General features: G+C 44.1%; 1 protein-coding gene across 3 annotated transcripts in view; it reads right to left on the bottom strand.

Moving 5' to 3' along the window:
• The window catches only part of LOC138303566 (ephrin type-B receptor 5-like), a 209640-nt gene that overhangs the window by 144216 nt on the left and 38155 nt on the right, over window positions 1-27269 (bottom strand). For 2 of the 3 annotated variants that reach the window (XM_069242826.1, XM_069242827.1), the window contains exon 3: window positions 20672-20736. The exons of the other annotated variant lie outside the window; for it this stretch is intronic. In XM_069242826.1, coding sequence (XP_069098927.1) covers window positions 20672-20736 — 65 coding nt within the window. The remainder of the gene's footprint in view (window positions 1-20671; window positions 20737-27269) is intronic. 3 annotated transcript variants of the gene reach the window in all.

A 27269-nucleotide genomic window follows, 5' to 3' on the forward strand; every position in this document is an offset into this window, starting at 1 on the left:
GTATCCAAGATGTGCCTTGTTTGCAAGTGGATAGACTTTCCACAGAGAAGCAGTATTTTCAAGAGGCTTCTTAGAAAGTCTTTATGTGCATGTCTTTACTTTGTAATAGCTAAGCTCTAAATCCAAGGAGAGGTTATCTTTTTTTTCAGTTTTATATAGCACAAACTCCTCCTGACGGTATTGGAGCACTTTATATGAGCACCAGTTAAATTACACAAAGACACATTCTTTTTTTTGTGGGCAGATTAAGGACTGGCCCAGAATCACAGTAAGTTGCGCCAATGCCGAGACGCGAGCCTGGGGCCATATGTACGAACACTTTTTCCCAAAGACACAGAATGGGTAAAAACCTTTGAACATCTGGCCCCTGGTTCCCCCGCTTTGGGGTCAGCAGCGCTGGCCATTGTGCCACATCCTCCCCTCCCCCACACATCCTCACCCCTCACGACAAAGCAATGCAAACAACAAACTAAGAGGCATAAGTGAATAGAACATGGGGTCAGATGTGCCAAAATTTAGAAAAGTGATTTCCTAAGTGTGATTTTCAGCAAATTGCTGTTCGAAAATTGCTATTCTTAAGGTATGAAACTTGCTGAGTTTCAATTAGCGATTCCTAATGTGTCTCAAGTCAACCTAGCTCATGAATATTAATGAAGTAGGTCACAGTTTGCAACACCATTAGGAATGACAGCCATCACAGTGACGGTGGCCTGCTGGGATCAGCAGACCACCAGGCCGCTGATCGCTTTTAAATAAAGCAATTGTTTTTTCTTTAAAATGCAGCTCGTTTTCCTTATAGCAAAATGGGATATGTTTGAAAAGAAAATAATTGCGCATTTACAATTCATTGTTCAAGAGTAGAAAGTGGTCCATGGGACAAATGCCTTCTACAAAATATCTTTTTTACATTCAAATGCGAATGAATTGGCATCATCTTTGAATTGGTGGCAACACAATAATGTTTTGCGACTGAAGTTGAGTTGTAAAACATTAATAGATATTGCTGTGAATCGGTATTTGGGAGGGAACTTACCGATTTGCAATTTACCGTTTGTAGACTTCAAAAAAGCATTTTTTCACTTACAAACAGCCTGATTTAGCGAATCGAACAATTTGAGACCTCAAAAATGCTTCACGTATCTGGCCCTTAGTCTTTACAACAGCAAAACACATCAAATAGCACACACTTCTTGAATAAAATAGTCCTTGACCAGGAATTGACATCTCTTTGTGTCAGCAAAGTAATAACAACACCCACCAGCTGTAGTCTAACAAAAGGCGTACTTGACATTCCATCATCAAAACTTATTAGGAACCCGACTCGAACCATGTGGTCACCTTCAGAATGTCCTGATGTACAGGCCTCCTGAACAGACATGCAAGCAGCAGCAGGTGAGGTAAGGAGATCTCTAGCCAGACCTAAAATGATACCAGAAAAATGAAAAAGATTGAAATATAGATTCTGGCTGGGCGAAGGGGCTAAGGTCCTGGACCAGTCAATTGTCCATCAGTCTAAGGAGATATGAAGTAAATATGTATAAATAAAATATTAACTAGCTTTTTATATAGTACCTAATACTACTTGTCTACACCCTACATTACGGATGTAACTAATACCCAAATTATTATAACCCATTTTAGCAATCCCAAGAACGGAAGGTTGAGTTGCCCTAGTAGGATTCTAAGATTTTGACACGCGGAGCACAAGAGATGTCACTGGCAAGTATTTATCTCAATGAGTTATCTTGTTAGGTAAGCTTTGTTTATGTGTCTGTACAAATGTTTGCAAAATCTGGTTTGTCAGTATGTTGGTAATGATAAGCCCAGATAGCAGTAAGTGAAGCTGGCCCGTTTGGCTGTGGTTCATGCCGAAAGGTGCTTGGAGCTGATGGACCAGTTGAGAACCATCGTACACAGGAAGGACATGTTCCTCTAAACCTCTAGATGCTTATTGTAGCAATAACCCAGTCTCTCTATATAAGAATCTAATGATCTGTGCTTTAGGGATAAAATCAAGACTTGACTATTTGCATATGTTTTCTCTGCCTTGTCTTCTTCTATTTAAAGTGCCAGCAAAGCCATTGTTGTCTTCTGTTCAAAGTACCAGCAGGACCGCTGTCTTCTTCTGTTTAAAGTGCCAGCAGGGCCATTGTCTTCTTCTGTTTAAAGTGCCAGCAGGACCGCTGTCTTCTTCTGTTTAAAGTGCCAGCAGCGCCAGCCTTAGCCTTGGTGGCGCCCAGTGTGACAATCTTTTTTGGTAACCCCCACCCACCACATGGCGTCTTCCTTGGATTCCCTCTCTACTACCTGGCACAAGTGCCCCTCAATGCTCTCTATAAACCCTCTCTCACATACATTTCATTTGTTTTTAAAGCCCTGGTAAAGTCTGGTTTTACTAATCCACTCAGATAGCACATAAAATACAGATCTGTTCTTTACAGCAGGCACATTAACCCTCTGTGGTACTGCATGGTGAGTCTAAACTAAACTGCCACTAAGCAAAACTCCAATCTCTCTCTGTCTAGCAGGAACATTAATCACAAGAGTTATCTCAACATTTTTATTGCTGCCGAAAAGTTGGAAAGCTGGACGCTCAAGAAACTCTACAGCAGGTGTTTTTTTACTTGTAAAGTATTGCTCAACACAGCACCCCACCTGAGGTCAGCACCCCCCCACCCCGGTCAGCACCAAGTGCACCCGCACCAGTCCATCATTCTCTGCTGTTCCTGTCTCCAGGACATGGGCAGAGCCATCAGATGACCAAGCAGCTATATGCTGAAGATGGACACGTCCACTCTCCCCTGTTGAGTTCCAGTAAACCATGGTAGTCTTCTAAATGCGACTCTGGCTGCGACTCAGCAAGGGTTCTGGGAATCCATATTTCCACAGTATAGAGTTAGTGTAAACATTTGTCTCCACAGAAAGCCAAGTCCACGTATTGTCACTGTTTGACCATGATGGAGCCTGAAGGAAGAATTCTGGGTGATTAGGTGGAAATGTTAAATGCTATCAAGGTTGAAACTCTGGCCCTTAGACTCCACTAGGCCAGAAGTAACGATTACCCACAGTTCATCCAAACAAACATTTATTGATTTTTCATACGTTATCGTCAATACAACCTTTCTCAAATTTCTATATTCGGGGTTATCAACAGAGATGGAATACTGTCTACATTTGTGTTTTCCATCTCCTTCTATCCCACATCTGCATCTTTCCACCATCATGCATGCTATAAGGTATGTCCCTCCCCTCCCACCTAGCACTGCTCCCATCTTGCCCTCCCTTTTACTATTGTTCTATAGTGGTATGCATGGGGAGGTAGGTTAGCTCTGTCTCAACATCTCTAAGTGACGTCCATGCATTTATCCATTGCAGTCAGTGCTTGCTATTCCGCCTATAGCCATCTCTGTACTGTTGAAGTTGGGAGGAAAGGCTTGGGGCGAGGTGGGGTCAGTGCCCAACAGCGTCAAGCCATGCAGGTCCAGTGCTATAACCAGGGCTTCCCATGCCGCTGCGCTGTCCACTGACCCCTGTCCTTTTCCAGCCCCCTGCATTTTAAGCACCCCCTCATATCCAGCCCATTTCAGCATCTCTCGCTTCCAGGTCCTGTAAGTGGGACCCCTGGTGTTCTTCCATAGTCTTGTGATTTCACTCTTAGCTGTGATGTATGCCGAGTCCTGAAACTGGCTTGTATTTTAGTTTTGGAGGTATGGGGAAACCAGTGAAGAAGGCAATGTCCGGGGGCACAGGGGATCTCCCGTTCTGTGACCAAATCCATTGTGTTGGTAATCCTGTCCCAATTGTCCACTAGCTGGGGGCGGGTCCAGAAAATATGTAGGAATTCCGCCTGCAACTCTTCGCAGCTGGGGCATTTTGCCTCCAAGTCCCAGAAATATTGACTGATCCTACCCGGTGTAAGGTAGGGTCAGTGGAGTATATAGAGGTTAATTAACTTAAAGCGAGCATTGTGGGACACCTTGGGAGTTTGTTCTAGGATACGTTCTCTATCACGTATGGGTTTACCAAGATCCTCTTCCCACTTAGTCTTAAGTGTCAGTAACGGTGGGTTTAGCTCTCGTCTTCTGCACAGACATGTAACTGCTTTGTTTTTCCCAGTCGCCACAACCAGATACTGTCATACCTCCGGGCAGGGTAGTTCCCCTAATCCTTGTTCCCAACACCGGCGCATAGTAGATGTCCCCGTCTGGTGCAGGAGAAAATGTCCTGGATTCAAGAAGTAACTCATGGCAGGATGGTGTCCACCCCATACAAATCTCCCATTGTGATTTCCCCAGTGGCAACCCATTCATAATCCTCCGCCAGTCTCCCTCGTAGGGTAGCACCAGCAAGAATATCAAGGGAATATGGCATTTTAATCTTATTTCTAGAAGACAGCTATCCCAGCATCTTCGTGCCACTATAACCTCTCATGTCTCTCCCACAACAGGGGTCCCTGACCGGAGAAGGATACCGGCTAACTTGCTAACTTTGCAGAAGCACCCTGTCTGAGGATAAATGCACTGCTATCCATTGGGTCAGCCATTTCAGATGCCCCGCTAAGTAATATGCTTCAAATTTGAAATGGCCAGCCCCCCTTCCATTACCGGCCTTTGGAGTTTGGCGAGTGCAAGCAGTCGGCGGCCTGCACCCCACAGAAATCCCGTAAACATTGAGTTGAGTTCAGTGAACCAGGAATGGGGAATCCATATCGGCAATACTAGGAAATAAGAAGCGTTAAAAGAAGTCCTTCCCCTGCTGGACCTGATACTACATTAGGGGGATGGAGGGAGGAAGAGATGCATAGGTTCTACCTGGCCAGAGAATGCCCAGACAGGGGTGATACCAGAGGAAGACACTCTGAGTGTTCCACTATTACATGGACACTAAGGGCCTGATTACGACTTTGGCGGATGGGATACTCTGTTGCAAATGTGAAGGATATCCCGCCCGCCCGCCCGCCTGCCCTATTACTAGTTCCATTGTAACTTTCTGAACTTGTAAAAAGGCGGGCTGGATATCCGTTACATTTGTGATGGAGTATCCCATCTGCCAAGGTGGTAATCAGGCCCTAAAGGCCTGACTGAGATCTTGGCGGATGAGTTACTCCATTCCATAACAATGGTGACGGATATGCCGTCCGCTCAAATATAAACCCCATTATATCCTACGGGATTTAGAATTCAGCGGATGGGATATCCGTCACCGTTGTCATGGAATAACTCGTCCGCCAAGATCTCAATCAGGCCCTAAGTCTGGAGGGCCAGGGATGAAGGCTTAGGGGCCATGACTATTGTGGGGGCGGGGCCTACTGGCAAAGCTCAAGTCACGTGAGCAGATAACAAGCAGGGGAACCAAAAGTGAAAAGAAAAACACCATAAAAAGAAACGCGAAAAAGAAAACTCTAAAAAGTATCTGCTTATTTTTAAATAAAAAACGTCCGGGTCAGAACCAGGATCTCCTGAGGTGGAGGCGTTATTGCGACAGGGAGAAAGTTATTAAGGTTTTACTTAGAATGAAATCCTAGGAGAAGACGTTATTCTGAAATTCAGTCACTGATGATGGGGGGCGGGGAGGATTCCAGGAAGGCAGGGGTTAGGGAAAGAGTTTTTAAAAACTGCGAGAAGACATTTTGCCCAAAGTTGGCTTGAGGTAACATTTGATAAAATGTAGAACTACTTTGAAAACGCCGACTCCAGCATCATGTCTGACAGGAAGCTTTTTCGTGCTGTGTGTTGATGTATGGTCTCTTCTATCCCTCCCGACAGCCCTGCGCCCCCCCAGGCAAGAAGCTGTCTTGTCAGAGCGCATCTAGGTCACCAAACACATAAACAGCAGCTTTCTAAGGACGCTGCACCCTCCTGTCAGCAGCAATCGTGTTCCCTTAAGCGCCCCCTCTTCACACTCTGCTTGGGGTCCCTTTCTCAGAAGTGCCTCCTTTGAAAAATGCTTAATTTACCCGCCATGCTAGACACTTTACCAATTAGCTCAAAACTCATGCAATGCGCTTGTCCATCACTCCCTCATCACTTAATTACTCACGGAGGTGCCGAGCCCCCTCCACACAGTCACCTCAGCGCAAGAACCCTTGAACCGGGCCACATTCTAAGCTTTTAGGGCCACTTGTTAAACCACTCGGCCTCCGTGGCAGATAAGTCTCCCCTGAAATGGCTCCGCATGCAAAGCGGGACCTGAGTAGGGGGGCCAGGGGGAGCGCTGGTGTAGCTGTCAGCATTTTCTTGTGTCCCTGAAATCTGCTCTCAAAGTAGGTGTCCGTTTTCAGCACCCACACTCCAGGCGTCCCTGGAACGTGGGTCCACATGTTCAGGGAGTTTTCTCCCTGCACATTTGGTCATATAATAAGTGTTTGAGACCACCGTGACTTGAATGTTAGTCCTAAAGGTACGACAGAGGAAAGTCTTAATGGGCAGCCCATACAGAGATGTTTCAAGGCCTGGGCAAAGTGGGTTCTAGTCCAGGGCCCCCGCCTTTTAGTGGGACCCCTGATAGACCCAGCTCTGTTCTGTAGAGAACCTTGTCCTTATGAACTTTAATAATTCATAAACAGCTCTCGTAAAAATACAGTTTTTCTTGAATTTATTTGTTATTTGGGTGATGTGTTATACAGGCATTTTGCAGAGAAACGCGTTTAACTCGCAAGCCAAATCCATAAGAAAGGTCCTTAAGTTCAAAACACAGGGCCTCGCATGTGAGAAACTGGAGGGTGTCACAGTGATTATTTGCAGTAATATTAGTGAGTTGCTGCTGTGTTACAATATTAAAAGTACACATCTCTGAATATCAGATGTAAACAGATATAGAATTTGGACGAGTCTGTCTGTGCCATGTCAGTGACCTGGACAACGAGGACTTGAAAAAGCTGAAATTATATCATACATTCAAGGCTGTTCTCAGCTGGGGCTCCCAAAAAAGGTTTGGCCCTTGGCCCCCAAAATCCTTAAGCTGTCTCTGAGCCCATATGACACCATTTCCGGGAGCATTTCATCCGCCAACAGTATAACCTGTGATGGATCAGCCAGGAGGGCTACTGCAAACTCCTGTTTTCTAAGTAGGACCTTGGTGCAGGGAGAAGGACAGGTGAGACTTTCGCCGACATTTACCAGATGTCCCATTACCAGGCACCTCTAAATTAGGAATCACATGTCTTCCCTCTCTGAGCCCTTTAAAGAGTTGCATCCTGGAAGGAGACATGAAATGGCTGAAAACCCACAGTACCTCGCAGAGTTTAGTTTCTCTTTCCACCAACAAGTTCTGTTTTGCGGAAGTGATGATGCTCTGTTTATTTATGCATTTGTTTGTCTGGTTATTGTTTATGTTTACTTTTTGAGTTCTATTCGATTCTGGTCACAAGCGAGGTCTCTGGTCACAGCGGTGCACTTCCGGTGACATCACCTTACACTCAGTGACCTGCAGAGCTCGGGCTGCCTCTTCTGCATGAGACCGGTTCTGACTTCAGGAGGTGGATGTTAGGACATAACCTCACCAATCAGCAAGGATGGACAACTCACCTAAGCAAGCAACTACCACCCGACACAGGCTCAGAGGGCCGCTCCATCCCCCCCAAGAAAGCCAATGATTCTTTGTTTTAGTAATATATATATATATATATATATATATATATATATATATATATATATATATATGCATTCACATCCTGGTGGTTTGTGAAGTGATCCAGAGATGTCTACGTTTTTTTTAAAGAGAAACCCTTGTTTGCATGTTAAAGTTTTCTGGATCAGACGTATATCCAAATCAGATGATATGAAAATACAAGATACTTACTCCCAGACTGGACCTCTTACTATCAGTACATGTCCCTGTCTCATTTGTGAGAACTCTACTAACTGAATGTGACATTAACCCACAATTCCCTAAAATGGTCCTGTTCGGTTCAGAGTAGTGTGCTACTCGCTGAAAAGCGTTGTGATGCCTCCTCTGGGACAGTTTAGCTATATTTTTACAGTAACAATTATTTAACATTCACTTGAGGGTAATACAATGAAAAAAACTCACTCTGCTTGTGACATTGACTACGTTGTGTACATAATAATCAGTGTCTCCTCATTATCTCACATCCCAAGAAAATGTTGGTGGCAAGGTTGACCAAGTCTCACTTGTCTCTTCAGTGGTCGTTTTGGTCAAGCCGGCGAGACTTCTTCTATGTGGTGTCAACAAGAGGAGAAGACACTGCTTAAAATGCACTGACACCTGTGGGGATGTCTCTGTGAGGGAGTTCTGCTTTCCAGTGCTTCTTCTGTACCACTGAGTGTGGGTGGCAAGTACAGCTCTCCTTGTAGGGGACGGGGTCTTAGTTTTCATTATCTTTTATCATCAAACTTTGACCCAAAGCAAGAGAGAAAGGGAGAAAAGGGAGGAACATGATAGAGGGAAAAATGATAAAGTGTGGCAAAACAATGCATTGACTCCCCTAACATAACATTACTTAGATGTAGAAAAACACTGGGAGTCATTTCTAAAGGAGGGAGGCAGGAAGGGCAGGCATCAAAGGAGGGTGTATAATATATTCTTGAATAGAAGGCTGCAAGATGTCCAGGGAACAGAGAGTTGGGAAAATGCCTAAGACATGCCAAATAAAATTTAAAAAAATCAAGGCAATTTGGTATAATGTTAAAAGGCTACAGAATGATGGGGAATGCAAATTAAAATCCTAATATTCATGTACTTATAACCTTCGAAACAAAACCTTTCAACAGTTTAGTATTAAGCGATACCCGGTGGTACTTAGTCGAGGTGGCCCAGACAATAGGCAAAAAGGGAGGACCGACTGCCAAGACAGGAAGGGGAGGAGGGGGAAGTTGACTCCCTCTGCTTGGCCCTCCACTGAGGATAAATGAATACCTGGGCAGTGATGGGGCAGAGATTCAGTAGCATTAAACTAAACCTGAGTGGTCGATGTAGTGCCTGGCAGTTCCACCTTCAGCCCTGAAGCTGACTGAAAGGCAATGAGTTTTTTTGGAGACACCCTACTTGGTGTTAGTCAAGAGTGATAGTGAATTTCATAGCATGCCCTTATCGTAGTCATGTCTAGTAACTTAATTAATTTTTAAAAATAGTATAACAAAATAAAATATTTTTTACAAGGTTAACATTTTTATTCCCTCATAGATTCAATGTAGAGGAAATAGGAACTCAGGTGAAAGGGTAACACCTCAGTAATACAATGTTGCATCAATAAAATGTGATATGTTGCATTCAATAAGTGAGCATTAGGGCACAGGGCCTCCATAGGTGGGCCTCTAGTTATGATCTATTAATAATAAAACTGCTCTGGGAGGCGGTGAGGAGTGGGGATTTACTCCATTTGTCCACATGTGGCTGGTGGGATGAATATTTAATATGCCACAAATTTAGGAACTAAGAAAACATGCAATAGGAGGTGTGTACGGCCAGTAAACTAAATCAGTTTTGTATAAAAGGGTGTAAGGTGGAAATGAGGTGACTCTTGAAAGAAAGTGGACTATTATTTGGGTGAGCAACTGCCAGGCCAAGCTGGCCTGGTGTGAGGTGGACACTTATGGTGTCATCACCCCATACCAGGTCCAGGTCCGGGTATACCCCTATTAGTGAAGTGTAGGCAGTGTCTAGGAAGCCGGGGCTCTCTAGAGGTAGCTGTGGATGAGCAGCCAAGAATTATCTAAGAGACATGCAAAGCTTATGCAATACCACTACAGTCACACAGCACTTATACACATGAACAAATGACACAGTGCTACAAAAAAGGTACTTTATTATAGTAACACAAATACTAAAATACTGTATAGGCAATACCCCAACTGGAGGTAAGTGAACACACTACTATGTACACATTAGAAATCAGTGAATAGCTTAGAAAGCAATACGCATTGGTAAAAGCAAAAACAAATAGTGAGGGCCCTGGGAGGGACCAAACCATATACTAAGAAAGTGGAATGTGAAAGGCAGTCCCCCACCCAAGGATATGGAATCAGAAGAAGGGAGTTGGAGGAACTAGGAACCCCAAAAGGTAAATGCCAGGGTGTCCTCCAGCGACCAGGAGAGAAGAGGTAAGAACCTGGTTTTCCCCAAACCCAACAGGAGGACTTTGGAAAAGGATTGTGGAAGACCCAACCAAGACTGAAAGAACCCAAAGGTGGATGCTGACAAAAAAAGACTTGCAAAGGAAGGGGACCAAGTCCAGTTTGAGTTTGAGTGTCCAGTTGTGGCAGGAGCCACTACCACCCTTCTGTAGCTGGAGCAGCTGGCAGGAGATCGTGAGTTGCAGAAAGAAGTGCTGAGGGCCCAGGCTGCACGGAGCCTGAAGATACTTTGAAGGAGTGACTCCTTCACTCCAAGGGCAATTTCTTCTTGCTTCTTATGCAGACTGAAGACTCGCCGTCCTCAGAGGATGCACAGCCAGGGAAATGTTGCAGTTGCTGGAAGAAGCCAGAGAAACAATGTTGCAGAGTCATCACTGTAGTTGCAGATAGACTGTAGGTTGACGGTTCCTGGAGAGTCCAGTTGCAGTCCCAGTGGCCAGAAGATCAAGTAAATGATGCAGAGGAGTCCTGCTGGAATCTTGGACATCGAATCTGAGGGCCCACCCAGGAGGGAGACCCTAAATAGCCCTAAAAGGGGGTTTGGTCATCAGTAGGGGGCCGTGACGCCATCTGCCTGACCTGGCCACTCAGATGCTCACAGGGGCCTCTGCACATCTTGTATTCAAGATGGCAGAATCAAGTGGCCACCTGGAGGAGCTCCTGGTACCACCCCTGAAGTGGTGATGAACAGGGGAGTGGTGACTCTCAGAGACTCTCAGGGTCTCGAGCAGAGATCAACACAAAGTTCATACCAAGTCCAGCTGTCACTGGTCAGCTGTGTACTTCAGTAAGGTGGCCTCTTTCAGTTTGTTGTGTACCTGGAGCCACACAGGAGGTCAGCCAATTGACACTTGGAGTTCATTTCTTTGTCCTGGATACACAAAGGAGCAGGTCCAGTACTTCAGGGCTCGTCTCAGATAGCTAACAGCAGGTCCAGTCCTCTTGTGATCTTCCTCAGGTCAAGAAAGTGTTCTTTGGAGGGTGCCTGCCAGTACTATCTTTATGAGTGGCGCTAGCATGTGGGTGGGGGTGACTCCTCCCTAACCAATAGGAAAAAAGTTCCCGGGGGCACCCCTATTCATTTTTTCAGCACTTCCTGTTTGCCCTACAGCGGATAATCCCATAGTTTCCCTCACTCTCAAAATTCAAGATGGAGAAACCTTTTCTTCTTGTGCAAAGCATGCGTGCCCATCCAGAGGCATGGAAAGTGTAATGAGCAGTCCCCTACCCTGTGTCTTAATAAAACATTTCTGGGGGAAGCTTCCCTCTCACCAGTATTTGTGCAAACCTGACTAAGGAGACAAGGTTACTTTTCACCGTACTTTTGCAGCCCCCCTTCAAGTTTATGAAGTGCCAAGGACCACCTGACCTGGCCTTTCTGCAAAGGGAAGAAAAATACTTTCCCACACCCAGGCTTTTATTTCTGCTCTGGGAGCAGAAGTCACACTGTTTCATTCCTCATTCTAGCCAAGTGCTGACTGGGCAGAGCAGGAAAGCTAATGCAAATTAACCTCCAGCAGCTTCAGGCATGGTAAAAGTAAATTTCTAAAAGATACATTTCCAATATGAAAATCTGACTTCACCATTAGATTGGATTTTTATTAGATATAAAATAAGGCTTTGAATGGAGTCTGTAGATGTACAGGGCAAACATTTTACATTAAAGTGTAAAGTCTATACCTTGATGTCTCCTTTTTCTCACTTACACATTGACTAGTGATAAATTCATTTTATTCATACTACCGTGTGGGCATCAAGGTGTACTTAGGGGTGATTTATTTAATAATTAAAATCAGATGTTTTCCACCTGTCAAAAGAGTGATTTTAACACGTCTGTGCAGCAGAGTTCAAGCTGGTACTGTTGGACTAAACAGGGTAGGCTTGAAGCCTAGTTTTCACTAACACTATAGTGGATGGACAATAGGTGAGGTACTCCTCAGGTGGCATTTAACTTTCCATGCTAGAGGTGTATTTTCTACACAATTTACTACAGCTTTATAAGAACGTTAAATGTCAGTCTTAGGTCAGCCAATGTAACCATGTTTAAAAGAGGAGCACAGCCATTTTTGTCCTGTTCAGCATGGGTTCCAATGCACAAAGTTAGAAGTCCATCAAGAATAAGGTCCAGAAAAAGGCAAATAATCTGGCGTGACTGCGCATAAAAAGCAAATTTATTACAATTTTCAGATTATTTCTTCGGTGTACTGATAGATCGCAGAGAGATCATTATTGGGTTTATTTTTTACGGAAGGGATTAAAACAAGCAGATGTGAATCAGAAAAACTCAAAGACTAGCCAATGCATTGGAAGATTGACTTTAATCTGACCAAAGCCATTCCCTTGGACAGCAGAAAATCTTAAATGCTGTGTAACATGGTAGACAAAGTCATAATGTACAATAAAGGGATATCTCGAAGTAGCTAATCCTTATTGTGAGGCGCTGGGATTGCCAAAGAAGTGTTAGGATGCACAAGGCTTGATTGGACCAGCAGAAAAAGGGGTGTGTTCTACCATGCGCATCTTACTTCTCTCAAATAGCCCTTGTCTGTTCAGTTTATGGGGCAATACTGGAAAAACAGTAATGACAGTACAAATCATACCCATCTGAGACACTGGCCAACTTTCTGATCAATATTTTCCACCACAAGTCCCACTGGACGGGAGGGTCTTGAATGTACATGTAGGACATGGGGACGGAGAAGGCAGGCAATATGAGAGAGACCTTCATATTCATGAAGTTGGAACCAGTCCAAGTAACAATCACTGTCAAAGTCCATGGCTAGAATTAGTGGTCACAATGGTGTGTGATGCTCAGGACTAAACTAAGTATACACCTTTTCATGGACATGGAAGCAAATGTATGAAATGTCCCCAAAGCCGACAATGGTGCTCTCCACAACAAAGACACCCTGGAATCACCAAGCCCCATGAGTCTGTCACAAGAACCTGAAACTATACAGCAGATAATAGCAAAGCTAGAGACACTATAGGGTCAGCTCCTTATGTCTGTTTTGCACACTCTATTATTTTGAATGGCTTCCCTGTGCCTTTAGGAAGCAGAAGGAGGTGCTTCTATAAAATGATATTTTCATGTGAACAAATTATTTGTTAAAATGTTCGATAGCATGGAATTCAACCTTTACTCAATTAGACACCAGGGGCCTGATTTATGAAAAGTTAGCGCAAACTTTGCATCATTTTTTGACGCAAAAGCGGCGTAAACTTACAACATATAATTATATTTTGTACGTTTGCTCCGCCTTTAATTAAAATAAGAGGAAAAGGCACAGCTAACTCTTCATAAATCAGGCTCCATGTTTCTTAATGAGAGCAGAAACACGCAAGAAAGGAGCTTATGCCCCCTGCACAAGTATACTATAAAATCAGGCTACCACCATGTACGCTGCAACTGTTTTTTTTTTTTTTTGGTAGAAAAATAATAGTAGTAAAATAAACTGATTGACAAATTGTGCTTGAGCACAATATGACTGAACCTTTTTTTGGAGAAATTACATTTTAGTGAAATTATGTGGAAACATAATACTGTATCATACATTCCAGTATTGTGGAGATTCCTGTGCCTGAGATCTATAAAAAGCATCTTGACCCGCATTCTCTAGGCTTTAATTAAAATATTCATTTATGAAGTCAGGCTGTATTAAATCTAGCAGACAATTACTAAACATAGCCTAATATTAAACCACACGTTATACAACTAGGAGAAGGGCTATGTGTAGTATTTGTGATAAGCATTGTGCCCAAACTTTTTGATGAAAACAGAAGTATGACGTTTTCTAGACTAGAATAAAAGTTAAATATTAGCTACATTTTTAACTATTTGATTTCAAACACAATATTTCAGTGAAATATCCCAAGTAGTTTAAGGATGCATTTTTGTTATGAATTTTCAGTGAAAATCTTCGTTTCAGATGATGGGAATTGTATCTACTAAAATATTTTAAAAATGTATATATATATATATATATATATATATATATGTATATATATATGTTCGCTTGAAAAAAACAAGGTTACAGTGATATTATAGTTAGATTCACATTTTAAGCCTACAAAATCATAAAAATTCACCTGTTAGAGTTATCTCAAATATTTTACTGCAAATATTACAGTGATATTACCAATGATGTTATCAAAGATATCACGAGTGCCGTAGTTTCTGAGGTAATTAGGAGAGCATAGCGAGGGTGCGAGTTATTGTTACCTTAGGGCACGAGTTATAGTTACTTGGGATAACTCTAACTATAACAGGTGAATTTTTATGGTTTTGTACTTTAAAATGTGAGCCTAACTATAACGTCCCTGTAACCTTTGTTTTTTTCAGTGAATTTCTATGATTTGTTTTTTTAACATACAGTAACTTCCATTACTATATTTTAATCCAACCACAGGCTGAAAGCTGTGGGTGGCTGCGGATGGCCTCAGGGCCTGGCCGCAACCAACCCCCTATAACCACCCAACCTCACGCTGCGCACGGCCTTCAGCCGTGCGTAGTGGTATCGGCCAGATGGCCTGCAGCCATTTCCTGCATCCAACCCCCCTAATCACCCAACCCCACGCTGCGCATGGGCTTTGGCAATGCTCAGTGGGAGTTGGCCGCAGATCCCCGTGGCACCCTTCTCCAGGCTGATCTCGGCCCCGGGGACCCCATCCTATAGGGCCCAGCCCAAACATTTCATTTTTTGGGGGAGTCGGGGCCTGGCGGCCGATCTTAGCTGTGGGGGGCCGCTCCCTCCACAGAGCCCTGCCATGTCATCTGAGTGGCACCCAGTCACCATCGTTGGGGACTGCAGAAGGAGCCTGAAGTTCCCATTGGTCGCAGCTGGCTCCATGCCTTCTGCAGGAGCCAGCATTACTGTCACAGATAGGGAGCTGCTAAAGCAGCTCCCTCTCTATGAGAGCAAACTTCCCTCTGTTTCCCTGTCTGCCTCTCTGTGGGCAGGGAAACAGAGAAAACGTCCGCTCGCAGCAAGTGAGAGCTCTTTGACAGCTCTTCCTCACTGTGAGAGGACTGTTTGCTCTGTCAGAGCAAACAGCTTTGTCCCAGGGGTGGGTGCCATGGGACATAGCAGGAGCTGACCCTGGGGTGTGGTAGTCCCCAGGGCCATCTTTGACACCTCAAGGGGGCTGCAAGGCCTCCCTCCACCATTCTATTTGCCCCCCGGAGGTGGTGGTCCCCAGGGCTCAGGGGTCTGAAACGGACCCCTTTTCATTCTTTTTTGTAGCCCTTGGTAGATGGCAGTCCTGGGCTTCGTGGGGGAGCCGAGTGCCCTCCTGCATCAATTTTGTGCAAACCCCCAGGGATATATATTTTTTTAATTGCTTTTTTTACTTTCAGGGGGGGTCCCACTAGGACCAAATCACCAGAGCTAAGGGGCCACAGTGTCCCTACCCTGTCCCCTTTTCTTTTTTTTTAAACATTTTTTCTGGAACTCAGCTGAAGCCGATTTCTATTGTGGCTGCTAACATTTTCTGCTTAAAGTGTTGTGAGCCAATCAGATCTCAGCACCTGATCTGGAGGGTTCGTTGAATCTTGCGTCCCTGTATATACAAATTTGATTTTTCTTTAATTTCTCAAAAACTACTGAATGGATTTTCACCAAATAACAAAAACTGCGCTTTCTGGGCTTAGAGCTATCTTTCTGCTAATTTGGTGTAATTTTGTTCAGTTGTTCGGGCTGTTGTCATGTTAAACATCCCTATGAGAATTAAAATGGGAAACACAAATTTTAGACCTGCCCCTTTTTCTCAGCCCCCACTTGACAGATCATCCTAAAACTTTCCAGGCAGCAGCTGACGTGAGCTTCAATTTCTTTTTAAAAAAATTCGTGAAGATTCGTCAACCGGTGCCAAAGGTATAGCTAAGTAAAAAGAAACTATGTCCTAACAATAACTAACTAGTGGTGACCACCACTAGGTAATATCTATCATCTATCTATCTATCTATCTATCTATCTATCTATCTATCTATCTATCTATCTATCTATCTATCTATCTATCTATCTATCTATCTATCTATCTATCTATCTATCTATCTGTCTATCTATCAATCTATCTGGTCATCTCATCATTAATTTAAATCTCTGCTCCCTGTATTTAGCACTCTTTCATCTCAACACCTTCCCCCCCTTCACACTGTACTTCCCATGTCCTTCCTATGATTTGCTCTTCTTGTCTTCTCTCACACACCCATTCCTCCTCTCTTCTCTGACCTTCTGTTTCCTCTCTCTTTCTTTTCCCTTGCTCTTTGCATCTTTGTTTTGTTTCTCTTTTTCTTTCGTCCTTATTCGATTCTTTCCATCTGTCATAATTTTGAGAATTACGTGAAGTTCCCGAAATAGTCATTCCCATTATGCAAATCACATCATTACGCACCATTCACAGTAAATGTTATCAGCAAATTCATCATTCCTAATAAAATGTATTACAAACACATAGGAATACTGTTGGACCTTTTTGCTTATGCAGGGTCATCCCCAATCTTATTGCCTCCTGCCTCCTTTTTTTCCTGACCTGTTGCTGTTGGCTTTTGAACTCTGAGCACTTTACCACTGCTAACCAGTGCTAAACTGCATATGCTCTCTGTGTAAATTGTATGGTTAATTGGTTCATCCATGATTGGCATATTTGATTTACTAGTAAGTCCCTAGTACAGTGCCCTAGATGTGCCCAGGGCCTGTAAATCAAATGTTACTAGTGGGCCTGCAGCACGGTTGTGCCACCCATTAGTAGCTCTGTAAACATGGATCAGACCAGCCACTGCAGTGTCTGTGTGTGCAGTTTTAAACTGTAAATTGGACTTGGCAAGTGTACCCACTTGCCAGGACTAAACCTACTCCCTTTTCTTACATGTAAGGCACCCCTAAGGTAGGCCCAATATAGCCCCAAGGGCAGGGAGCAGTGTATGGTTAAGGTAGGACATTTAATAATGTGTTTTATATGTCCTGACAGTGAAATACTGCTAAATCAATTTTTCACTGTTGCAGGGCCTGTCCCTCTCATAGGTTAACATGGGGGCTACCTTTAAATATGTTTAATGTGTACATTCCCTTTGGGAGCGGATAGATATGTGGAGTTGGGGGTCTCTGAGCTCACAATTTAAAAATACATCTTTTTAGTAAAGTTGATTTTAAGATTGCATGTTTTGAAAATGCCACTTTTAGAAAGTGAGCATTTTCTTGCTTATACCATTTCTGTGACTCTGCCTGTTTGTGGATTCCCTGTCTGGGTCAGTTTGACAGTTGGGCTGGTTGCAGCTCACACTAGACAGTGACACAAAGGGAGCTGGGGTGTAGTCTGCATTTCCTGCTGAGCCATCTGCTCTAGGAGGGAGGGGAGGGGTGGTCACTCACACCTGAAAGGGCTGTGCCTACCCTCACACAATGTAGTCTCCAACCCCCTGGTGTGTGCCTGGGGCCTGGCCTGGGCAAGGCAGGATTTCACAATCAAGAAAGACTTTCCATTGAAGTAGGCCTACTTCAAAGGGCAAAATGGGTATAAGAAGGGCACCAAAAACCACAGACATTAGAACACTTCTGGAAACCAAGAGGAACCCCTGCCTGGAGAAGAGCTGAAGAGCTGAGGAAGAAGAGTTGCCCTGCCTGTGACTGTGCTTTGTGAAGCTATCCTGCAGTTGCTGCTTCTGCCTGTGCTAGAGGACAAAAACTGGACTTTGTGTTGCGTTCCTTCTTGTGAAGATCTCCAAGGGCTTGATTTAGAGCTTGCCTCCTGTTATTTGAAGTCTCAGGGACAGCAAAGACTTCTCTCTGCCAGCACCTGGAATCTCTGGAGAGACTCCTACCCTGCCAAGTGGTGCCCATCCAGTTCCTGGGACCCTGAAAGGAGAAACTGGCAGCCCAAGAGTGAAAAATCCACACACAGAACACCGCGTGGGGAAAAGAGCGACACGACTCCGATCTGCGGCTGAAAAATTGACGTGCTGCCGGCTTCAAGGCTGAAAATCGGCGCTCGCCTGCAATGCGACCTGAAGATCGATGCCCGGGGCTGGAGAAACAACGCCCAGCATCGCTGACGGAGGCTAGTGAGATCGCAACCCACGCTGCATGGTTTTCGGTTCATTGTGCGGCTAGATTTCCGTTGCAAACACCGCTGAGCGTGTAGAAACGACTCAAGGCCAGTCCAGACCCGAGAGTGCTGACCGGATTGATGCATCGCTCTCCTGCAGAGAGAAGAAATGACACACGCCGACCCGACTAAAGGAGCAATGACGCAAGGTCTCTCACGTGAGTGATAGCAGCGCATCGCAAGCCCCTTTTTGACGCACACTCGCCCGCGTGGGGTTATTTTTGACACACCCAAGGTACATTTTCACGCTAACAGCGTTAGTGTGTGTTTAAAATTACATGAAGACTCTTTTTGCATTTTTTGTGATAACTTGACTTGTGTATTGGGGATTTTTGTCGTTTTGGTCTTGTTTTGTTTAGATAAATATTTTCTATTCTTCTGAACCTGTGTTGTGTCATTTTATAGTGTTTTCATTAAGTTACTGTGTGTGTTGGTACAAATACTTTACACCTAGCACTCTGAAGTTAAGCCTACTGCCCGTGCCAAGCTACCAAGGGGGTAAGCAGGGGTTAGCTGAGAGTGATTCTCTTTTACCCTGACTAGAGTGAGGATTCTTGCTTGGATATGGGGGTAACCTGACTGCCAACCAAAGACCCCATTTCTAACAAATAGCAGAACACTAGTGGCTGCTTGTTGCAGTGCTTGTTTTTTGCACTATAAATTGATCTGAGGATGCATTATGTGCTAAAATATGGCGCAAAATGGTGGATTTGCATTTTGTGAAATTACCAGTAAAGTTTTTGTAATTTTGGTGAAATTTCACTTAATTACACAAAAGCATATTGTGAAAATGTCACATGCTCCTAAGAAACACAGAGGCAGACCCCAGACAGACTGTGTTTAAACATTTCTAAATAGGAAGCCTCTAAAATAACTGCAGCTGGTGCAGATTGGCCCTCCCCCACCTCTGGACCCTGGGCCAGGTACACTACTGGTAGCTAAGCCCCTGTCTTTCAAACCTAAAACCTAATAACTTCACAACTTGAACAACAATGCACAAAGTAGCCTTTTTCTGTAAAAAAATCAACAGCCATTTGTCATGTGCTGTTCACTGTATTTTCATCTTGGTTACTCTACTACAGTTTGAGGTCACTTAGACCGAATGTTAAACAAGCCTTTGCAATGCAACAGGTCTCACATTTCGCCAAGTTAGAGCTATTAGCATTGTAAACTCCTAACTTGGCTTTTCTTGCCACATCAAATGAAAAAAAAAACAAGCGCGATCGGGCTGTGTAAAAATTGCGCTGCTAAATAAAGAGAAAAAGTAGTCCAGAAACCATATGGAAAACATGGAGCCTCGTATGTTTCCAGTAGTTGGTTGGTGCGCTCAAGGAGAGTTAAACACCAGAAAAGGCATGACGTTTGCATGCCTTTCACAAATGAAAGCAAGCAGATTTTAAAAGGCAAGCTCACGTACCAATATAAGGGACTGACGCAACATGGGCGTGGTTAGAAGCCCAAAGAGAGATTACATCAGGGAACGGAGCACTTTGCGCTCACCCCTAAAAAGGGTACATTTTTAGCCCTGCTTCCCATATGCAATTACTGGAAACACTGCAAGACAGCATAGTAATTACCAGAAATACTGTCTGCCAACTAAAGACATGCTAAAAACACAAGAGTATGAGGACTATACTTAAGGTAAACTCGTTACTGCAAGTTATTTATCCTCTTTACCTAGAGACAGCTGAATGCAGCACTAGTGAATGACAACAATATCACTGCCACATTAAGGTGGTATTTTCTAGCAGTTTCTGAAACACCCTGTCCTTTATAATTCAGTGTATCCACTGTTCATTTGCATATAAAACATCAACACTTTTTATAAGCATGAAATACAACATAATCTCTCCTATAGACACATGTTTCGTAGCTGCTGTTGTTTTTGAGTCTACTATACAGATTTGCTAAAGGTGATCGTACTTTTGAGGGGTGGTTGAAAGATTCCACTCCATCGGTGGAGTTCATGGAGCTTTGCCCACTCCGCATTCTGCTTGGACGGGGAGTTCCGTCAAAACGCTGCCAACCATTATGTGGTTGAGTTTTTTGCTCCTTCGTGGCTTGCCAATGCTAAGTTGGCAAATGCCTATGAGAATTTGCATCCCGTGGCGCGATTTTTGGGCACTAGAACACCTCCTGGTGAGATTTCTCAACACGGGTGGTAACGGCAGGTCACCACCGTTCATGCTGAGAAATTGTCGCTCAAGTGGCAGAAAGAAGCCGCGACCTCTGGCATGCAGCGTGGTGCCCTCATGCTGTGTTTATCAAGAGGAACAAGCTCCTGACGCTAAAAATCAATCGGAACAGCTCAATGTGCCGCACTCCGCCGTCTCATGGAACTCTGCAGAATCTCTTGATGTAACTCTGTAGAATTTCATGGAGTGAAAATCTATGAGTTCATGAGTTCAACCACCCTTAATACGTTTCTCTTTAATAAAAACAAGTGAGGAAACAAACATGAAATGAATACTCACACCGCCATCTGGGTACGTCACCCAACCAATCTCCGAGGTTTCTGTTGTTGTGTCTAAAAGGATCTCTGTTGCAGGATGCAAAACAAGAAATAAGATTTGAATTAATATGTCATGTATAAATATGTTAAGTTATTTAAATGATTATTATCTAAACGTACAGGGGTAGATTTACATGACAAAGTCTGTTCATCTCTGCAGAAAATAGCCGTGTGAATGTGAACAACCGCTGTCGTCATTACCCCTCTTTGTCCATCCATACTTCAGGAAGCATTGTCCATCCATACTTCAGGGAGCATATTCCATCCATACTTCAGGGAGCATATTCCATCCATACTTCAGGGAGCATTGTCCATCCATACTTCAGGGAGCATTGTCCATCCATACTTCAGAAAGCATTGTCCATCCATACTTCCGGGAGCATTGTCCATCCATACTTCCGGGAGCATTGTCCATCCATACTTCAGAAAGCATTGTCCATCCATACTTCAGGGAGCATTGTCCATCCATACTTCAGGGAGCATTGTCCATCCATACTTCAGAAAGCATTGTCCATCCATACTTCAGGGAGCATTGTCCATCCATACTTCCGTGAGCATTGTCCATCCATACTTCAGGGAGCATTGTCCATCCATACTTCAGAAAGCATTGTCCATCCATACTTCCGGGAGCATTGTCCATCCATACTTCAGGGAGCATTGTCCATCCATACTTCAGGGAGCATTGTCCATCCATACTTCAGAAAGCATTGTCCATCCATACTTCAGAAAGCATTGTCCATCCATACTTCAGGGAGCATTGTCCATCCATACTTCAGGGAGCATTGTCCATCCATACTTCAGGGAGCATTGTCCATCCATACTTCAGGGAGCATTGTCCATCCATACTTCAGAAAGCATTGTCCATCCATACTTCAGGGAGCATTGTCCATCCATACTTCAGGGAGCATTGTCCATCCATAGTTCAGGGAGCATTGTCCATCCATACTTCAGGGAGCATTGTCCATCCATACTTCAGAAAGCATTGTCCATCCATACTTCCGGGAGCATTGTCCATCCATACTTCAGGGAGCATTGTCCATCCATACTTCAGAAAGCATTGTCCATCCATACTTCCGGGAGCATTGTCCATCCATACTTCAGGGAGCATTGTCCATCCATACTTCAGAAAGCATTGTCCATCCATACTTCAGAAAGCATTGTCCATCCATACTTCAGAAAGCATTGTCCATCCATACTTCAGGGAGCATTGTCCATCCATACTTCAGGGAGCATTGTCCATCCATACTTCAGAAAGCATTGTCCATCCATACTTCAGGGAGCATTGTCCATCCATACTTCAGGGAGCATTGTCCATCCATACTTCAGGGAGCATTGTCCATCCATACTTCAGAAAGCATTGTCCATCCATACTTCAGAAAGCATTGTCCATCCATACTTCAGAAAGCATTGTCCATCCATACTTCAGAAAGCATTGTCCATCCATACTTCAGGGAGCATTGTCCATCCATACTTCAGGGAGGATGTGTGTGTTTAGTAAGGGTGAACTTCTTTGTCACAGAACAAAAGTAGAACCAAGGGACTTACTGAAGAAACAACATCTGGGTGCACCAAGATTGAAATGTTGCTGCATTTTATCATCTTTATACCAGCAACAACTATCTCAAATACTTTCTCAAAAATCTACATGGCTTTTACCAGTGAAAGTTGTGATCCTTCAAAAAATGGCAGCGATTTGCGTAAAGTACAGAGGTCGTGGAGGAAGTAAGGGAGAATCAAAGGACGAAATCTGAAAAAACTTGCAGATCCCAAGAAGTTACACAATATAGGTAAGAGGCTATGCCACTGTGAGGAATATCTGTACTGCAGGCCAAGAAGTAATGTGGTAGCCTTTGAATGTAGAGTCTATGTGACGGTTTGAATCTATGAGTCTAATTCTGGAAAAAGCTGGAATTGACCAATTTGGAACAAGATTGCAAGAAAATCTATATGCCAAGAGGTCCCCAAAAACTACTTTTTAATTTTACATTTTGAACAACTAAGGGCACCTCTTCCTTAAGACAAAGGGTCCAGGTTGCTCCCCAATTTATTACGTTTATGCCATGACAACTAAACTCATCTGTGCCTGCTCCTCCTTTGGAAAGCCGCCATAACAGAGTCAGGCAGGGGAAAAGGTCTAGTCACCCTGATGGAAGGTTGCTCTGATAGGGAGGCAAAGCTAGCTCACGGCATCTATCGTCATCCCCTGGAGAGAGTAACAGCAATCTGCACACAATTATCAAAATGTTTTCAGCAGAAATGCAGACATTTTTCCATATATATATGTTAGCTTTTTTCTGTTAAAAGTTGCTTCTACATCCTAGCCCAGAAAATGCCTTTTTATTCAAGACCCATGCACAAAATGGCCACTGGTCTGATCTAAGAGGACTACCTTAAAGCGTATCAAGGACGAGAAACATATCAAGGACCACTCTTTTTGCCATTTCAATGTCAAATCAAATAATCTTTTCATTTAAAACCTATGATAAATGGCCGTCAGGTATCAAAAGTCAATCATCACTGATGCGGATGCCTTTTTGCATAAGGGTGTTGCGCAGTACATAATTTGTAAAAAAAAAATATATGCCAGGGCTCTCGCCAGTAACCCACTGCAGTTTGGACCACACACTGCCCCTTCCAGTGCTGCCAATGATAGTAACAACACAAACTACTAACCATCAAACTCCTACAGTGTAAAACTTCAGACCATTCCAGGGCCTCAAAGCTATAAGAATGGCTTGGGCAGCAGATAATAGCCATGTTTAATGTATATTGAATTAATAATTATCTGTTGTTGCAGTCATCTCTATATTAGCCAGACATCGCCACCTTGTGGCAGGCTGTCACAAGTGTTGGTGTTGACAATTAAGTGCCAGAGCTGATCACCAGAAACCACCGGCCCAAATTAATCGCTGGTTGCATGAGCTATGTTGGTCAAAACAGCGTTATTACGAATAGTAGAACAAAACCTGCAGCTCTGCTCCTTAACTTTGTTTACTCAAAATGGTTTCAATGCTGTAAGATTAATCTGTCTTTAAATTTGACTGTTGATCCTCTTCATGGCTTGTTTCAGGGGAGGAGACGTAAATGTACTAAATATAGGAAAGTGTTACTTCACCATGTGGTTTGCTTCAGAAAGTTATTTGGGGTATTGTGACATTAGTAACACCATGATTTATCATTGTGCTGTACTTCTTGGACTACAGCGCCACCTACCCTGTCTTCACAACAGAGTAACCACATATAGTGAGATCCATCACTAAAGTGTTGGGAAGATACACTTATCCACTGATGCAGTAAATCTTAACCTGTGATCCATGGACCCCTCCGGGTCTGCAGAGGTTAACAAAATGTAATGATATTAGCATAGTAATAATGTATATATACAAACAAAAGCAATAATGAAAATTTTAAAACATCTGTAATTGTGAAGGAGTTTAAAATTGCAGGCTAACAAATAAGGTGACACCCCTGTGTTGATTTATACGAGCTGTGCAAATTCGGCAAAAGGAGTCCTTTTCGATGAGTGGTGGCTTCAAACTGGTGGTATGTGCCAAAAAATGCATTTGTAGCAAAAAATACAAAATACAAAATGTTTTGCTAGAGTCCAGCATATCACTTTATATTTTACTAGTTATGATACATTTGGGAAGGTTCTAGCATTCCTATTAAAATGCAAAGCTAGATTTTTGCACACGTTTTTGTCAATGAATTGCATGAAGCATTTCTTAATTCTTGTACTTGTTTGATGTATATTTGCTCCTGTGTTTTTGTATATTGTTGTGAGGTGCTATCACAGTGACTGCTTAGGTGGGAGCCACAGCTTCCACTAGTAATTCGTGGAAGTAACCAGAAGCCCAGATGTTTAGAACTACTGCACTGATGCATTTCAGATCATTCGCCTTGTTGGGGGAACCCCTGTCTGCAGTGTTACAAACCACCTAGACAACACCAAGGGATGCTTTTGTTTAGTTTCCAGCATACACTTTTGTTTTGCAGGGATGTAAACTCTGCTCATTTTTTTTTTATCGTTTCTTCTACTAAATTGTTTAAATCTGACAGAAAAGTAATCAAAACAAAAAATGTACAAAAAACTTAAACCTAAAATGAAAACGGTTTGTGGAGACTTCAATTTTTATCAACTAAAAGGTAAGGTTGTTTGCTGTTAGGCTCACTAATGAAAAAATGTGCCTTGCTGTGTTCCTAATATAGTTTTTATGCAGGGCATTTTTAAATTGCTGCCTACCCCCTGTGCTTATCTTAATGAAAACTATTAAATGCCAGGTTTGAAGCTCGAAATCAAAACATTCATACTGTGCGGGCAACCTAGATTGTCTCTCAGTCTTTGAAACAACCCTTATTTTTTTGGGCAAACTTTTGTATGATTGCTGATTGGAAGCAGAGGTTGCAGATGATTGCAATCTTTACTGGTGCTTGTGTGTGTGTGTGTGTGTGCGTGCATGTGTGTATGTGTATGTATGCGTGTGTGTATACATGTGTGTATGTGTGTGTGTGTGTGTGTGAGTGTGTGTGTGTGTGTGTGTATGAGCATGTGTCTGAATACATGTGTGCATGTCTGTGAGCGTGTGTGTGTATATGCATGCATGTGTGTGTGAGTGCATGTGTTTATGTATGCATGTGTGTGCGTGTGTGCTTGTGCGTGGCAGTGTGCTCCTGCCTGTGCATGACCTGCAGTTCTCATGTCTGATTAATTTTGTGAGAGATGCAAAGGTCCATAACAAATAACATTACAATTAGTGCTACAAACAGTGAGCACCAGTTGGATCCCAGGTCTGGCAGCTGCTGTGCAGATGGAAGGCACTGGCAGCTCTCAGCATCTTGAACTGGAGCAGCACCAGGGCTAGGACTGCACGGCCTCCAGTGAGCATGCATTCAAAATCTCCCCAAAGAGGTTGGCATCTGTGTGCCAGTCTGGAGCTTAGTTACTTATTCTCAGGCTGGGGTGACCCAAATAACAATGACATACTTGGTTATGGCGACTCTCAACATGTAACAGACCAGAGAATCAACACAAACAACAGGTCTCCGAGTGACAGCAGTAGGACCATCTGGATGGTGAGATGGAATATCACCTGTCAGTCCCCTCATATTCCCTCACACATCCAGCTATGAATGTCTCTCAGTGAGTTACATATTCACTCCAGAGATCTGCTTAGACCTTCAATGCTGTTGCTGATATAACTGCATATGTTCCGTGAGTAATGAAACTTGGACTAGCCTTCCTTGATGAATGTGTTCTCCAGAGTAAAACATGGCATGTGATGGCTTTTGTGAGAAAGGGGAGCTTGCCTTCCATTGCCACGTGTGAGAAAGCAAAGCTTGCATTGCCGCTTCCTGAGTGTGTGCCCTGAGCTGGGGAAGCCTGCGCTGCTGCTCTAGCTATACCTGTCCTCTGACGGAGGGAAGCTTGCCTTCCATTGCCACGTGTGGGAAAGTAAAGCTTGCATTGCCGCTTCCTGAGTGTGTGTGTCCTGAGCTGGGGAAGCCTGTGCTGCTCCTGCTCTAGCTATACCTGTCCTCTGATGGAGGGAAGCTTGCCTTCCATTGCCACGTGTGAGACAGCAAAGCTTACATTGCCGCTGCCTGTGTGTGTCCTGTGCTGGGGAAGCCTGCGCTGCTGCTCTAGCTATACCTGTCCTCTGACAGAGGGAAGCTTGCCTTCCATTGCCACGTGTGAGAAAGCAAAGCTTGCATTGCCGCTGCCTGAGTGTGTGTGCCCTGAGCTGGGGAAGCCTGCGCTGCTCCTCTAGCTATACCTGTCCTCTAACGGAGGGAAGCTTGCCTTCCATTGCCACGTGTGGGACAGCAAAGCTTGCATTGCCGCTTCCTCAGTGTGTGTCCTGAGCTGGGGAAGCCTGCGCTGCTGCTCTAGCTATACCTGTCCTCTGACGGAGGGAAGCTTGCCTTCCATTGCCACGTGTGAGACAGCAAAGCTTGCATTGCCGCTTCCTGAGTGTTTGCGTCCTGAGCTGGGGAAGCCTGCGCTGCTGCTCTAGCTATACCTGTCCTCTGACGGAGGGAAGCTTGATTTCCATTGCTACGTGTGAGACAGCAAAGCTTGCATTGCCGCTTCCTGAGTGTGTGTGTCCTGAGCTGCGGAAGCCTGCGCTGCTGCTCTAGCTATACCTGTCCTCTAACGGAGGGAAGCTTGCCTTCCATTGCCACGTGTGGGAAAGCAAAGCTTGTGCTGCCGCGGCCTGAGTGTGTGTGTCCTGAGCTGGGGAAGCCAGTGCTGCTGCTGTAGCTATACCTGTCCTCTGACAGAGGGAAGCTTGCCTTCCATTGCCACTTGTGAGACAGCAAAGCTTGCATTGCCGCTTCCTGAGTGTGTGTGTCCTGAGCTGGGGAAGCCTGTGCTGCTGCTCTAGCTATACCTGTCCTCTAACGGAGGGAAGCTTTCTTTCCATTGCCACGTGTGAGACAGCAAAGCTTGTGCTGCCGCGGCCTGAGTGTGTGTGTCCTGAGCTGGGGAAGCCTGTGCTGCTGCTGTAGCTATACCTGTCCTCTGACGGAGGGAAGCTTGCTTTCCATTGCCACATGTG

Source organism: Pleurodeles waltl, chromosome 7, assembly GCF_031143425.1.
Source record: "Pleurodeles waltl isolate 20211129_DDA chromosome 7, aPleWal1.hap1.20221129, whole genome shotgun sequence".
Taxonomy (NCBI): domain Eukaryota; kingdom Metazoa; phylum Chordata; class Amphibia; order Caudata; family Salamandridae; genus Pleurodeles; species Pleurodeles waltl.